Raw genomic sequence first — 14,197 nt, forward strand, 5'->3', positions numbered from 1 at the left:
TCCTGGGGGTCTGTTTTGAATTTTGCTCACTTCATTCAAAAATAACTGTGGGGCAGAAGAAAAACCAACCTACATTTCTTCCACAATATGTAATCTAAAGAATGCAGGCAAAATACAGAACTTTTACCGCACGTAACTCAGCATTTTAAAGATGTCTAACTCTACCCCTTCAGAGGTACATTTACTTTGAACAGCAAGTAATCGCTTATCAAATGAATATTTTCCACTTCTGTACAATAAATCAATAACAAGTCTTGAAAGAAGTAAAAACTTACTAGAAAAAAAAAGATAAATAAGGAAAAAAAATTTGGTCCCAGTGGGGCTTGAACCTACGCCCCCCCCCCCCCCCCCCCCCCTGAAAATTGCAGTCAAAGTAGGTTTCTGGTAGAAATTGAATATTCTTCAAAAAGGAGATACTCTATTATGGGCCTAATACTTTAAGTGTTGTAGTAGATGGCTGGACTTCAGACAGTCTACCTGCCCAATCTGTCTAAAGGCTCTGTTTTTGGCCCTTGTCTCTTTCTCCCCTACATTAATGACATTACTGCCTGCATAAAATGCAAAAAACACAGACTTCTTACAGATGAAACAACTGTATATCTGACAGTCAAATTATCACCAGACTGCAAAACGTTACAAAACGATCGACTTTCTCTTTAATGGTAGGAACGGTATATGTGTGACATTTTGCGACATAGAAACTAAGGAAATGAACTCATATTTTTCAAATACATTCCACATGGCTCGGAACTAAACAGTATCGATGCCGCTTAAAAACTTAAATATTCCTAAACATCACTTATGATAGACACACTTGAAGAATGCATACCGCGAACTGAATATTTGCGACTTGAAGCCGAACAGTAAGTGTATAGATTAGGATGCATAATTAAAGATACAAAGTAATAACCTTTTATATAAAAGACTACGCAATATTTTCATTGAGGTTCTGTCAAAAGCAGTTCATTTGCCTTTATTTTTCTATCATCTCCTATACATGTTTACAGACATATCCCTCTCATCAGGTATACTTCAATGCGCTGTTCCGAAAGATTGAACCTAGTTACAATACTGCAACTCTTCTTTCGTCTATGAAGGACAAATGCCTTCTTTCATATAATTCATTCGCCCTGACAATGTAGCTGCTATAACATTCCGATCAAGGTACTTGGATTAATTATTAGCTGAATCCCCGATGTGCCTACATCAATTGTTTGATACAGAATGATCTCACTATCATCAATCTACCTATGTATACCCTAGCACCCTTGTGCTATCTAAAGAAGCATGCTGTGAATTATAGAAGTAAAGAAATTATTTCGGATTGGTCTAAATTCGTACATTTTACAACGAGTACTTGGAACAGATATCTATATTCATTTGCTTTAACTTAATATATTTATATTATATAAAATCGTATTGTATTCCCTTCATGCGTACATTTTTAGGTTTATTAAACCCAATTATACAGTTTGAAATTTGAAACATTCAAAAATGGCTCAGTGGATGGTGCCAAGATCACTGTGTAATCTCTTGTTTGGTTAATAGGTTAAAGATTAAGGTCTGATTAAACCAGAATGGTAGAACCTTTTCTTTACAGTGAGCATATACATATGTAAGGTTTCACATAAGCTGTTTGGTTAATATATCTATAGTATATAAAATTATATTGTATTCCCTTCATGCGTACATTTTTAGGTTTATTAAACCCATTTATAAGGTTTCACATAAGCTGTTTGGTCTGATGTTTCATCGCAGTGTGTTTCATTTATTTTATCTTCTAGTGAGTCATATACTAATTCCCTGGGCTGTCCAGCTATTCTAGTTGTGTGTGTCCACCCTTTCTTCTCTTCTGATGGCTGATAAAATCCGCTTGTTGCTTGGGCAGATGCTCCATAGCTATGTTCCTCATCATGCCTTTCATCCAATGACTCATAAGCATTCCTTTGTGTGTTTGGTGTTCCATAACCGTGTTCCTTATCATGTCGGTCACCCAAAGACTCATAAGCACTCCTATGTGTATTTGGTGTTCCATAGCTGTGTTCCTTATCATGTCTGTCACCTAATGACTCATAAGCACTCCTTTGTGTATTTACTGCTCCATAGCCGTGTTCCTCATCGTTTCTTTCACCCAGTGACTCATAGACAATCTTTTGTGAATTTTGTGTTCCGACTTCACCTGTGCCATAATTTTGTATTGTTGTGGAAGCCCCATCTCCAGCTTCATCAGAAATAGGTGTTATATAGTTTGTTTGTTCGTGTACGTATCCAACTTCTGTCAGCCGTGTTCTTTGGTTCGTTCGCCTGTTCGTAAAAGGAATAGTTAAAAGTTAGTGCATCTTGTCTGATGTCTAAAATGACAGTTATAATAAACTATTTTATTTAGTTTCAACCTGACCTTTTAAAAAATTGAAACAAATTAAAAACACTGTCCTCGTTTAAGGTTATTTAAATATAACGCAATAATATTTTGCTTATTGATGCAAGATAATACAATCCTTCATCTGATGATAAGTAGCTGCATGCAATGAATAAACTTTTGACATGTGGCTACCGAGACAACATGGTTACAAAATATAACAGGTCAACGAAAAAAGTAATTAAACTGTTTTTTTGGAGAACATTTTATATTATAAGGGGATTGGTTGCGTATATTATTTATTTGTTTTTACATTATTATGATAGAAGGCGGATGGATATATGTTTGGCGTCGTCCGTCCGTTCGTCCGGAGCCATAACTAGGAAGTGGTTTGGAATATTTAAATAAAACTTCATATACATGTTTACCACTTAAGGAAATGAGGCCTGTCAATTTCAGTCAGATTGCCTAAGTAACACCAGAGTTGTTGCCCTTGATAATTTCTAGTGTTAACGATATAGGGTACTATAAAAATGAACAATTTCTGCTTCATAACTTGTGACATATTTGACCTAGAACTATGAAACTTGAAAGGAAGTTAGATCACCGTAAAGTGGTACTGCACACTCAATTTCGTCAGAATCTCTATAGTAACTGCAGAGAAATTGCCCTTTAATTGTTTAAAATATTTATTTGTATATAACAAACTAACCAATTGGTAGAATCTCATTAAATTTCATTTTCCCCATGAATATTTATTATTAACATGTGATGTTGTTTACCCACACCCGGTCACACCCACCGCCCTGGTCACCACCACCCCAGCCCCATCCCCACCCCATATTTTATTTTCATTCTTTTTAAACCTTTAACAATTCATGAATATTTATCAACATGCAAAGTTGTACCCTCTCCCACCTCGCTCCTCCACCCAGCCACCCAACCATCCCGATCATTCCTAACCCCTTTCCCACCCCCACCCGCCAACATCTTTTCTTTTCATTTTTTATTTTCCATCAATATTTATTATCAACATGTGACGTTTTTTATCCTCCCCCGGTAACCGCCCAGACCCCCCCCCCCCCCCACCTGCACCCCCCACCCTCGCCTTACATAAACATTTCGTTCTATTTTATAATTTTTCAAACTTTCCATGAATATTTATCAACATTTGAAAATGTAAACCCCCACCCCCGTCACCTTCCACGTTTCAGATTTCTTACTTGATTGTGCTATCTTAAGTAAGTTCAAATGTATTGAAATTATTTGCTCTTTAGTAACATCCTTAACTTTTTGTCGGATGCATTTCTTTGCCATTTCTCAACACAAACCCATTCGGCGAGGAATACCAATTCATTGAATTTACTTGTATCTTTATTTTATATTGCCGTTATCATGATATTTCTATAAGAACGCTAACATATCTTTACTTTTTTACAGCTAAAGTATAAAGACATACCGCTTTTTAATCAGCAATACTGTCAACGCTGCGACAATAAGGGTCATAACAACTACACTGATAATTGCTGTCATGGTGCTGACTGTAACAATCAAACCTGCAAAAAAAACCCAAAAAACAAATACAGGAACAAGACTCATACAGCTGAGTGTCTTTGTTTTTACAACTATCACTAAACTGGCTCCCGTCCTTACGTTTGTCCTTATTTACATATATCAGTTTTCTTCATTAAGAGGGAAGTAACTCCCCTGGCTCCGAACATAGGGTCTGGTGAAAGTTGGCTACCAGTGTCTCACAAATTGTGAAACAAATTCCCATTAATTTCTTTCAATGACAATCAGCTGCTATTACTCTGACGTGTTACCTAAGGATTTCATGAGCTAACCACCATTTAATGAGCCGCAGCTAATTTACCGGTTTATGGCCTGTCCTCAGCGTGTAATGGCTTATCAGACAACAGGAATGTGCTTTTACATATTCATAAGAGGATTTATGATCTTTGGGTTCCACTAGGTGAGAGTTGTACAGAGGGTGGACGCCCATCATGCCCAGGTTGTGATCTTCGATGGAAAACTTTTTTCTTTGAGCAAGGGTGGACTGATGTGTTTGGTCAGGAATGCTTCAAAACGCTTTTTTGACTCCTTGTGTTGGTCTAAGCTTAGAAGAACCCGGGGTCCTATCTGTTGGCCGTTGTACAGAGGGTCCGTGCATGCGGACCCGGCATAGCGGCCACCCCGGGAAAGCGGGCATAAAATTCAGCCATGATCGGCTATTCGCAATTTTACTTGGCGACGTTCAGACCCGTAAGAAGCCGGGGTCGTATCAGGGTGGGCGTTGTAGAGAACAACGGTGTAACCCCGGGTTTTTCTGTGGTTACGCCAACGCAATAACTGCTGAAGGAAAAATAAAAGCGTTTTACATGCCATGCCTTTTTGTTTCCATTACGTGTGTTAGAGATTCACCTGGAGGGGATTACTTTTATTTACACTGTCCCATGTCTTTGGAACATGGTGGGGGTAAGAGTGAGGTTGGGTGCGCACCATAAACCGGTTTAAGCTCCCCAGTGGTGTTTTTGCCACTGACCGTTCCAAGGCGGTGCCCCACTGTGTTCCTTTGTTTGTTCGTTTTGTCCTTGTGTGTTGACTTTGTGTGCGCGCGTGTGCTATGCTTATTGTTCGTCTTGTCCTTATGTGTTGGCTTTGAGTGTGTGTGTGTGTGTTGTTCGTTTTGTCCTGATGTGTAAGCTTTGAGTGTGTGTGTGTGTGTGTGTGTGTGGTGCACGCATTTGCGTGCTGGGGGGTTCGTTTTGAGGAGGCTGCGCTTTTGGTGCGTGGCATTCCCTGTTTGATATTTTTCTTTGTTTTTTTTGAAGCCTTCCATGCCAAACGCATCAGCCCACCCTTGCTCTGAAACAAGAGTTTTCCCAGAATGGCCACCACCTGGGTTGAGACCACGAGTTCTTCTACAGTTACGGGTCTGGACTTCGCCAAGTAAAATCGAGAATATCCGTTTAGGGCCGAATTAGATGCCAGCTTACGAGAAACCAAGAGCTTTCCCGGGGTCACCGCAATGCCGGATCAACATGCATGGACCCACCTCTACAACGGCCACCAGGTGTGACCTCGCGTTCTTCTTCTTACGAGTTTTTCCGGGGTTGCCGCTATGCCGGGTCCGCATGCACGGATCCCCTCTACAATGGCCACCAGGTTTGACCACATGACCCTCGGTTTTTCTATGGTTACGCCCAGGAAAAACAACCCAAACGCATCAGCCCACCCTTGCTCGGAAACAAGAGTTTGCCCACGATGGCCACCACCTGGGCGTGGTGAACGTCCACCCTCTTTACAACGCCCACCCAGTCCGACCCAGGGTTCTTCTACAGTTACTGGACTGGACGCCGCCAAGTAAAATCGAGAATATCTGTTCAGGGCCGAATTTGATGCCCACCTACGGGAAAACAAGAGCTTTCCCGGGGTGGCCGCTATGCCGGATCCACATGCATGGACACACCTCTACAACGGCCACCAGGTATGACCCTTGCTCGGAAACAATAGTTTTCCCATGATTGTCACCACATGGGCCTGATGGGCGTCAACCCTCTTTTCAAGATCCACCCGGGCCGACTCAAGGTTCTTCTATAGTTACGGGATTGGAACTTGCTAAGTCAAATCGAGAATATCCGTTCAGGGTCGAATTTGATGCCCGCTTAGGAGAAAACAAGAAATTTCCCGGGGTTGCCGCTCTGCCGGATTCATTTGCATGGACCCCTCTACAACGGCCACAAGCTGTGACCCCGGGTTCTGTTATGGTTACGCCCACGCAATCAACTGCTGGAGGCAAAAAAAACGTTTCGAAGCATTTCTGACCAAACGCATCATCCAACCCTCGCTTGGAAACAATAGTTTTCCCATGATAGCAACCACCTGGGCGTGGTTGGCGTTTACTCTCTCTACAACGCACACCAGGTGCGACCGAGGGTTCCTCTCAAGCAAGGTTTTCCCGTGCTGGGTGGGAGACAATCTCTTTTTACAATGGTTACAAGGTCTGATAAAAAAAGGTTGGGGCGGCGCTTGGGGTGCCCAAACTAAAAATAGTAAACATTTCCAAAAACGGCCTCAGACCAAATTTTAGACGCGCTTACGAGTAAACCAGAGTTTTCTCGGAGTAGCCGCCATATTGGTCGCACATAGACCGTCACCCTGTACAAAGGCCACCCGGTCCTGTCCAAAAGTTAGGGTCCCGTAGGGTCCTCCTATCAACTGCTGTAAATATTTTAGGCCAACCCCGCCCCAACCCCGCCTCACACGTCACTCCGGGTTCCTCCCAAACAAATGTTTTCCCGGAATGGCGGCTACCCGTGCCGTGTAGAGGACAATCCTCTCTTTAATGGCCACCCGATCCAATCCAAAAGTCAAGGAGGTGGGGATGCCTAAACTGAAAAATTTGAAAATTTCCAAAAACGGCCTCAGATCAATTTTGAGACCCGCTCACCAGTAAATAAGAGTTTTCTCGGAGTAGCCGCCATGCTGCCTCCCTCCCCCTATAGATCGTCATCCCCTACAACAGCCACCTGGTCCCGTCCCAAAGTCAGGGTCCCGTAGGTTCCTCCTATCAACTGCTGGAAGAATTTTAGGCCATACCCGCCCAACTCCGCCTTAAAACTCAACCCAGGTTCTTCCCAAACAAGCATTTTCCCGGAATAGCGGCCACCCAGGCAGAGTGTGGGACAACCCCTCTCTACAATGGTCACTCGGTCCAATCCAAAAGTCAAGGTCTAGGGCGGATTTGGAGGTGCCCAAACTGAAAAAAGTGAAAATTTCCAAAAACGGCCTCAGACCAATTTTGAGACCAGCTCACGAGTTAACAAGATTGTTCCTGGAGTAGCTGGCCTCCCATTAACCGTCACCCTGTACAAAGGCCATCCCAAAGTCAGGGTTCAAAAGGGTCCTCCTATCAACAGCTGAAAGACTTTTAGGCCACCCGGTCCAATCCAAAAGTTACGGTCACCCAAAACTGGAAAAAGTGAAAATTTCCAAAAAACGGCCTCTGACCAATTTTGAGACCCGCTCACGAGTAAAGAAGAGTTTTCCCGGTGTAGCCGCCACGATTGCCCCCGATAGACCATCTCCCTCTACAACAGCCATCCGGTCCCATCCAAAAGTCAGGGTCCCTTAGGGTCTTCCTATTTTTTGGACCGGACCGGGTGACCGTTGTGGAGAGGGTTGTCTCCCAACCGGCACGGTTGGCCGCCATTCCGGGTAAACTCTTGTTAAGGAGGGTTTACTGCTGGAAATGAAATAGTAAGAAAAGTGACAAAACTGCTGTTAGTAACATCGTTTTATTGCTGGAGGTTGCATTCAATGGAACATGTTACACCTGTTCTTAGAAACATCATTTAATTACCTGCAGTAGCATATACAGAGAATTGATGAAGCGTATTGGCATAATTTAATGGCTTAGTTATAAATTGATTCGACTGCTCACAACCGTTCAATGTGGTACAACTTGTTAGATATAAATGCTTATAGATTTTCTCATCTGTTTGCTTTTAAGCGCAAACTTTGATTAAAAGATTCAAAGAATATGATGACACGTTATGTCCCTTACTAGATACTGGTAAAACATAACTTGAATGAAAAACACGTACTTGAAAATTTACCTTGATTTTCTTGGGATTTATTTTGATCTTGGTCACTGTCACAGACAATTCGTTTACGCACAGACTTGCTTTTGGCAAAGTCAACTACCAAATATTCATCTTGCTTCCGTATAAATCCATGACGCATTCTGACATCAGCTGAAACATTTTGTCGCAAAATCACTATCCGTGTAAAAAAATTAGTGTATATACTGTAAATATACAGATCAGCTCACGCTGAAAACCCATTCTACTCAATCCTCGGAGGATGGCCAAATCGAGTAACAAGGCTCCGACTCGAAGTGATACGAGATGAAATCCATTTAGCTAAATACACACCTGTATTGGTTTCTTTTGTTTCCGAGTCACTTGACGGAATTCCTTCCAGTGACTCCGGGACGAATAATTAATTACCTATATAAATTTAAATGGGCCTTCGAGTAACTTCGAGGACAGATTTCAGATTACTCGGAGCAGGGTGATTATATTTTACTTAGTGATACGCGAATAAATAATAATACTGTAGTTATGCACTTATGATATTTTTTCACTTTATGAATGGATACGACAGTAGTTTTTTTTCTGAGATTTATAATTTCTTCTAAATGAATAAAAGAAAGACCATTTTCACAATAAATAATAATTTCTCCTATAATTGTTATTAATTTATAAAGATCAATTTTCTTAAACGGGCTTTATCTTAACGTTTATCTAGTTTTATATAGTCATAATTCAGTCCATTTTACATCAATTTATTTCTAAATTTAATTTACAATGTCAGAAACCACTTCAATATAATATTTAACAAATCACTATTCTTTAATGGCAGATATTTGAAAGTTTGTTTAGTTTTATATAATTCTTAATACTTAACAATTTACTTTTCTAGCGGGTGTATTTTTACAGTTTATCTAGTTATAAATTATTCTTAATTTAGTGCATTTTTCATGACTTTATTTCTAAATTAAATTCGCGAAGTCAGAAATTATTTCAATATCAAAATTTAACAAAGCAGTTTTCTTTAACGGCGGTCATTTGAAAGTTTGTTTAATTATATATGATTAATAATTTTGTCCGTTCTACATAAATTTACTTCTAAATCTAATTCGCATGTATTTCAATATCGTACTAAAGAATTTACGTTTAGCGGGTGTTATTTTAAAGTTTATCTAGTTATAAATATTCTTAATTTATTGCATAAATTATTACACGACTTTATTTCTAAATTTAAAGTCAGAAATTATTTAAATATCAAGATTTAACAAATCACTTTCCTTTAACGGCGGTGACTTGAAAGTTTGTTTAATTTCATATGATTAATAATTTAGTATATTATACATAAATATACTTCTTAATCTAATTCGCATGGTCAGAAACTATTTCATTATCAAAATTCACACCAATTTTATACAATTAAAAGAGCAAGCTAATTATATAAAAATAATCTGTCCAAGTAACGAAATACTGCCTCGAAGTTTCGTCAAATCATCTCGCAGCACTCGAAATGACCGATTTATTGTTTATTACAGACTCGGAGTCGCGCGGAGTGGCCATAAAATACCAGTGTTACCTGTATAATTTCGACTCGAAGTTCCGTCAAGTAATTTTTCGGAGTGACCCGACGAAATTCCACTAAAGTAATAAAACTATAACAGTCGTTACTCCGAGTCAGAATTAGGCAGTACTCGGAGAGATTCCTCGCTATGCAAGATTTTTCCTTCGAAGTAAAACGTAAAGTGGGTTTTCCGCGTGAGCTGATCTGTAATTAAATTTCCTATGTAGGAAATAGGTTTGAAAAGCTTTTCATGAAGGTAGAACTACAAAGTTTTTATTTGGCCGTCACCGGTAAATTCAGTTTATATCTGACAGGCATCGGTCTATAATTTCTTAGCATAACAAACAAATATTTAGTATATTCGATGAGTATGTCACAGGTTAAACAACCGTAAAATGCTGTACATTTAAAAAAGAAACATTGAAAAATAACGCTAAGTTACAACAGCAAATTTTAAACCTCTCTTCAAACGTATGTCTTTTTACGTTTCTAACAAAAGTTTTAAAAAATGCCTGTTTAGCCAAAGCTGCCAATACTTGAATGTTAATTCTATATCCCAATCGTTTTATGATGATTACGAAATTCATTGAGATATTTAAAAACCACCATTTGAGTGTATATGCTTTGAAATAAAATGTCATTTCACACCAATGAATATTAACGTGGACTTTTTTTCTCTGTTCGTTTGTCTTCAGAAGGAATTCACACCTACCTAAAGTTTTTAGTTGAATGTTTTGCTTTTCAGAACTGATAACAGAACTTCTGATTACATTGGTCCACATTTGAGTCTTTGGTTCAGAAACAGATTCAAAATCATTGTAGTTTTGGAAACAAATCGGAAAGCCTCCATGAAAAAAGCATATATTTGCATTCATAAGCCAGGTTGTATACTCTCCGGATGCAGAAGTTTGTACATAGTCTTCGCCTACAAGGCAAAAATGTTTACACGTTTCAAACAGATCAACCTTGACAAATTTAACTGTTTGTGTATTACGCGGTAAATGAATTATTTACGATGTGTATTTGTCAGTGAGAAGTGGTACAACGTACATTATATGCCAATTTTGAAGTTGCAAATGTCGATCATATACTTAATTTATTAACATTTATAAATTACAAAAAGAGCAATTTAATGTATCAATAATCATAACATGCTTGTTATTATGGATATAATTTTCTCAACTCACCGAAACCGCACACTACGAGGAGATGTGTTGAACAGTTTTTCCATATAAATTGCTGTTTGATCGGTTCAAGTTCTAGACAGGACATTTCTGTTTCACTGTTATTGGTCTGTATTGTCACTGAATAGAAACAATTACATGATCCTGGTGCCTATTTAGTGCAACGTCATTTGAAATTTCTACATCAACACGAAAAATGTTCATAACTATGAGTACTACTCTATTATTTAAGGTGTTACAAGATAGATATGCGCTGATAACAGATTTGAAAAGTACCTTTCTCGTCCTATATTCATTGAATGTTCAAGAGATTGTATACAGGACATATACCGTTTATGGATAACCGTAAAACATTGGACTGTATGTAAAGACATAATTGTAATATTATAATGTTCCCAGTTTTCAGTTTTTTAAGTTTAGACATTGCATTTAGCTTATATGATGACTGTATATGTCTACACTCATTTTTTTTCCATGCCCTTACCTTTAGCAGTGTTCATATTTGCGCTACAAAAAATATAGAATAGTTGATCACTTTTACCTATCAACTCTATTAATATAAATACAGACCCAATTGAAAAATAATCATGACTTTCATTCGATTTTGTATGGGAAGCAATTACGAACTGTTTTGAAAACAAGTATGAGAACAGTAAAATTGAACTAATAATTATTGCATTTTGACCAAGTGCTGAAAAGAAACAAACCAGTAACATGTCACACTAAATAATGACTTAAGAAAGAGTGCTTTATTCTGGAGGATTTTATGAAGTACAAATTTAGTTTGAAGCATACCTTTAGGATTCAAATTATAAACCGATATGTAACGAGTTCCATTTTCTGTTAGTCCTCCACATGCTACTCCTGGTTGATGATCATAATCTGCGGTGCACTCCATATAGTTTGATCGCAGACTCTTCAAAGTACGGCCTTCTTTTAAGCACAAACACTAAATACAAAGCCAAATCATAAAATTTTAATTCATTTGAACGCCTATATATGAAAGTAGTGCGAACAAATAAAAATAAATAGTTTCTTATACAGAAGTTATAACATACTTGTTACTTACAATGGAATCGGGGTGTCGTGAACTCATGAATATTGTTTGAATTTAATAAGTCGATCATATTTTAAAGTACAGTAATATTGTTTAGAGTAAAGTAGGTCTTACATGTGTTTTAATAATTATATTATTTTTCTCCTACATATTGTTGTATGCTCCTATATATTGTAAATATGCAAACACATTTCATGTTGTATAATATAATTTGAATTCACGAAGATAACGTGCCTAATCACTTGACTATAAAAATCCTAGAATTAGAGACGAATATTACGATGAACTAGTAGTGAAAGATAAAAAATAATATACTAATAATATGATAATTTATTGTTTCATTTTGTTATTTGTCTGGACGTAAACTATAAAAATGATGGAAAACATATTAGACAGTAAAACGTTTATGGTGTATAAATTTCTTTCATCCTTATTGTAATTTATATGTAAAGTTATTGTTCTTAAAGATAAAAAAAACTCAGCTTGGCAAGGACTATAAATAAATAAGTTCAGTCTAACAGAAAAACAAGCCCATCACATGGAGAAGCAATTATTTACGTTATGATGTCTTAATGATGCTATTTGACTATTTACAATTTTGATCAGTGTAAATGAGTATGATTTTTAAAAAATGTACGCGACAGAATAAGTTTTAATCACAGTGCACTGAACGAACAAAAGGGCTGAATCGCGAATCCAGGTAAAAAGATCCGGGAGGGCAAATTTTGTGTTAATTTTTCTCAGTTTAAAAATTTAAATTGCATAAAACTAATTTGGACCTTTTCGTTGATGGTATTGAAAATCCCAGAACCGCCCCTTTCCTCAAAGTCCCGGGTTGGGCAGACTCAAACATTTACAAATTTTTAAAAAGTCCCAAAATTATAAAAATTGGGAGACCCCCCACTGAATGAATTCATACAGCGGGTACACACGAAAACCTTCAATGTACCAGAGTGAAATTTTTCCCTAAAAAAAGCGGGTATTTTTTCCCCTTTAAAATATTTAACACTGCTTCTACACAGAGCAAACTCCTTTGAAACCCAACGCCCCATTCGCATTTCATAGGAATGACCCGAATTAAAAAATAGCATTTTTATCGAAAAAGGGTCCCCCTGTTCTTACACAGAGTACCGATAAAACTCCTACATTTGAAATAAAAACACAATTAAATTTAAAATTCATAAAACTCGGTTTTAAATTTTTTCCTTTAAATCTTTTAAAACTTATAATAACGCAAGGGGCCGCGAAAGTTTAAATTTGAAAACCCTTGTCCAAAAAAATGGGTAAAAAAACCCATTAAAGTTGGAGGCTGACATCAATTTTTCACACAACTGGTATCTGTCTACGAAATTTTGTACCTACTGAAAAAAAAATATGTGGTAAATTTGAGTACCATGATTATTTTGAGCCCGAAATTTTCCCATTTTCAAAATTTCCCCATGAATGACCCCAAAACCACATGCACTGAACCTGCCCCAGGACTCCCAATTTTTGTTTGGGCCCTGTGAAAAGGATCATACCGGAACTATAACAGTGCCCTCCTTTAGACATCCTGCCCAAAAAATGCCCCTTTTTTAAAATTTACATATCTAAACTTGCCCTTAACCTTTCCAAACAACACAAAAAAATTTTAAAAATGTGAAAAAATTCAAAAATTGAGATAAAATGTAAAGGGAAATTAAAACCCTTTCTTTTAATAATTACTTTAAGGTATTGAAAAAATTTTCCCTTTCATAAAAAAAAGGGGAAAAAATTATCAAAAAAATATAAACAGCCAAATTTTTTTTGGGGGGGTTATGGGGGGGAAACTTTACACAAACACAATTATAGTTTAAATTTTGGCAATTTTTCCACTTTTTGATTGTGTGCAATGGGGAATACAACAAAAAAAAATGAAAACAAAACAAAACAAACTAAACCCCGAAATGAAAAATAAAAAAAAAGGGAATTTTTAATACAACTGAAAATTTTTCCCCTTTTAAAAAAGTTAAGTCTTAAAATTGGGAAATGCAAAATTTTTTCTTTTTTTGCTCACAATTTAAAACTAACACTTTTTGAAAACCCTTTGCTTTAAAATCCACTTTAAAAAGGGGAAAAACCCCAAAGCTCAAAAAAAATCTTAGCACAAAACTTTGCTAAAAAAGAATTTCAGGGCAAATTTGGAAAATTCCACTTTCAGAAGCCAAAACTTTAAAATAGAAAAAATTTTTGGGGAGATCTCAAAAAATTTCGTTATGGTTTCGCTACAATAAATGTAAGAAATTTAAACTATGTACTTGCATTACAAGGGAAAACAAACTGGGACATTTGCTTTAAAATAATTTGGTTTCCAAAAAATTTTGTTTTATTTACCTATAAAACCCAAAAAAGAAATTAAGGGGTTTCAACAAAAATCCCACCCAGGCCCTTTCCTTTTTTCAATAGAACCCTTTAAATTTCAACTGT

The 14,197-nt window shown here is 37.3% G+C and overlaps 1 protein-coding gene across 1 annotated transcript; it reads right to left on the minus strand.

Annotated features, from left to right (window-relative positions):
* Positions 1–370: 370 nt before the first annotated feature.
* Positions 371–10,413, minus strand: LOC123560429 (uncharacterized). The gene is made up of 4 exons (XM_053516725.1): positions 10,224–10,413; positions 7,978–8,115; positions 3,819–3,915; positions 371–2,304 (listed from the first exon to the last, which is right to left on the minus strand). Exons 1-4 carry the CDS (start codon positions 10,384–10,386, stop codon positions 1,704–1,706), a joined length of 999 nt encoding a protein of 332 aa, XP_053372700.1. The 5' UTR covers positions 10,387–10,413; the 3' UTR covers positions 371–1,703.
* Between the last annotated feature and the right edge of the window lie 3,784 nt (positions 10,414–14,197).

This window comes from Mercenaria mercenaria, chromosome 10 (genome assembly GCF_021730395.1).
Source record: "Mercenaria mercenaria strain notata chromosome 10, MADL_Memer_1, whole genome shotgun sequence".
NCBI lineage: Eukaryota > Metazoa > Mollusca > Bivalvia > Venerida > Veneridae > Mercenaria > Mercenaria mercenaria.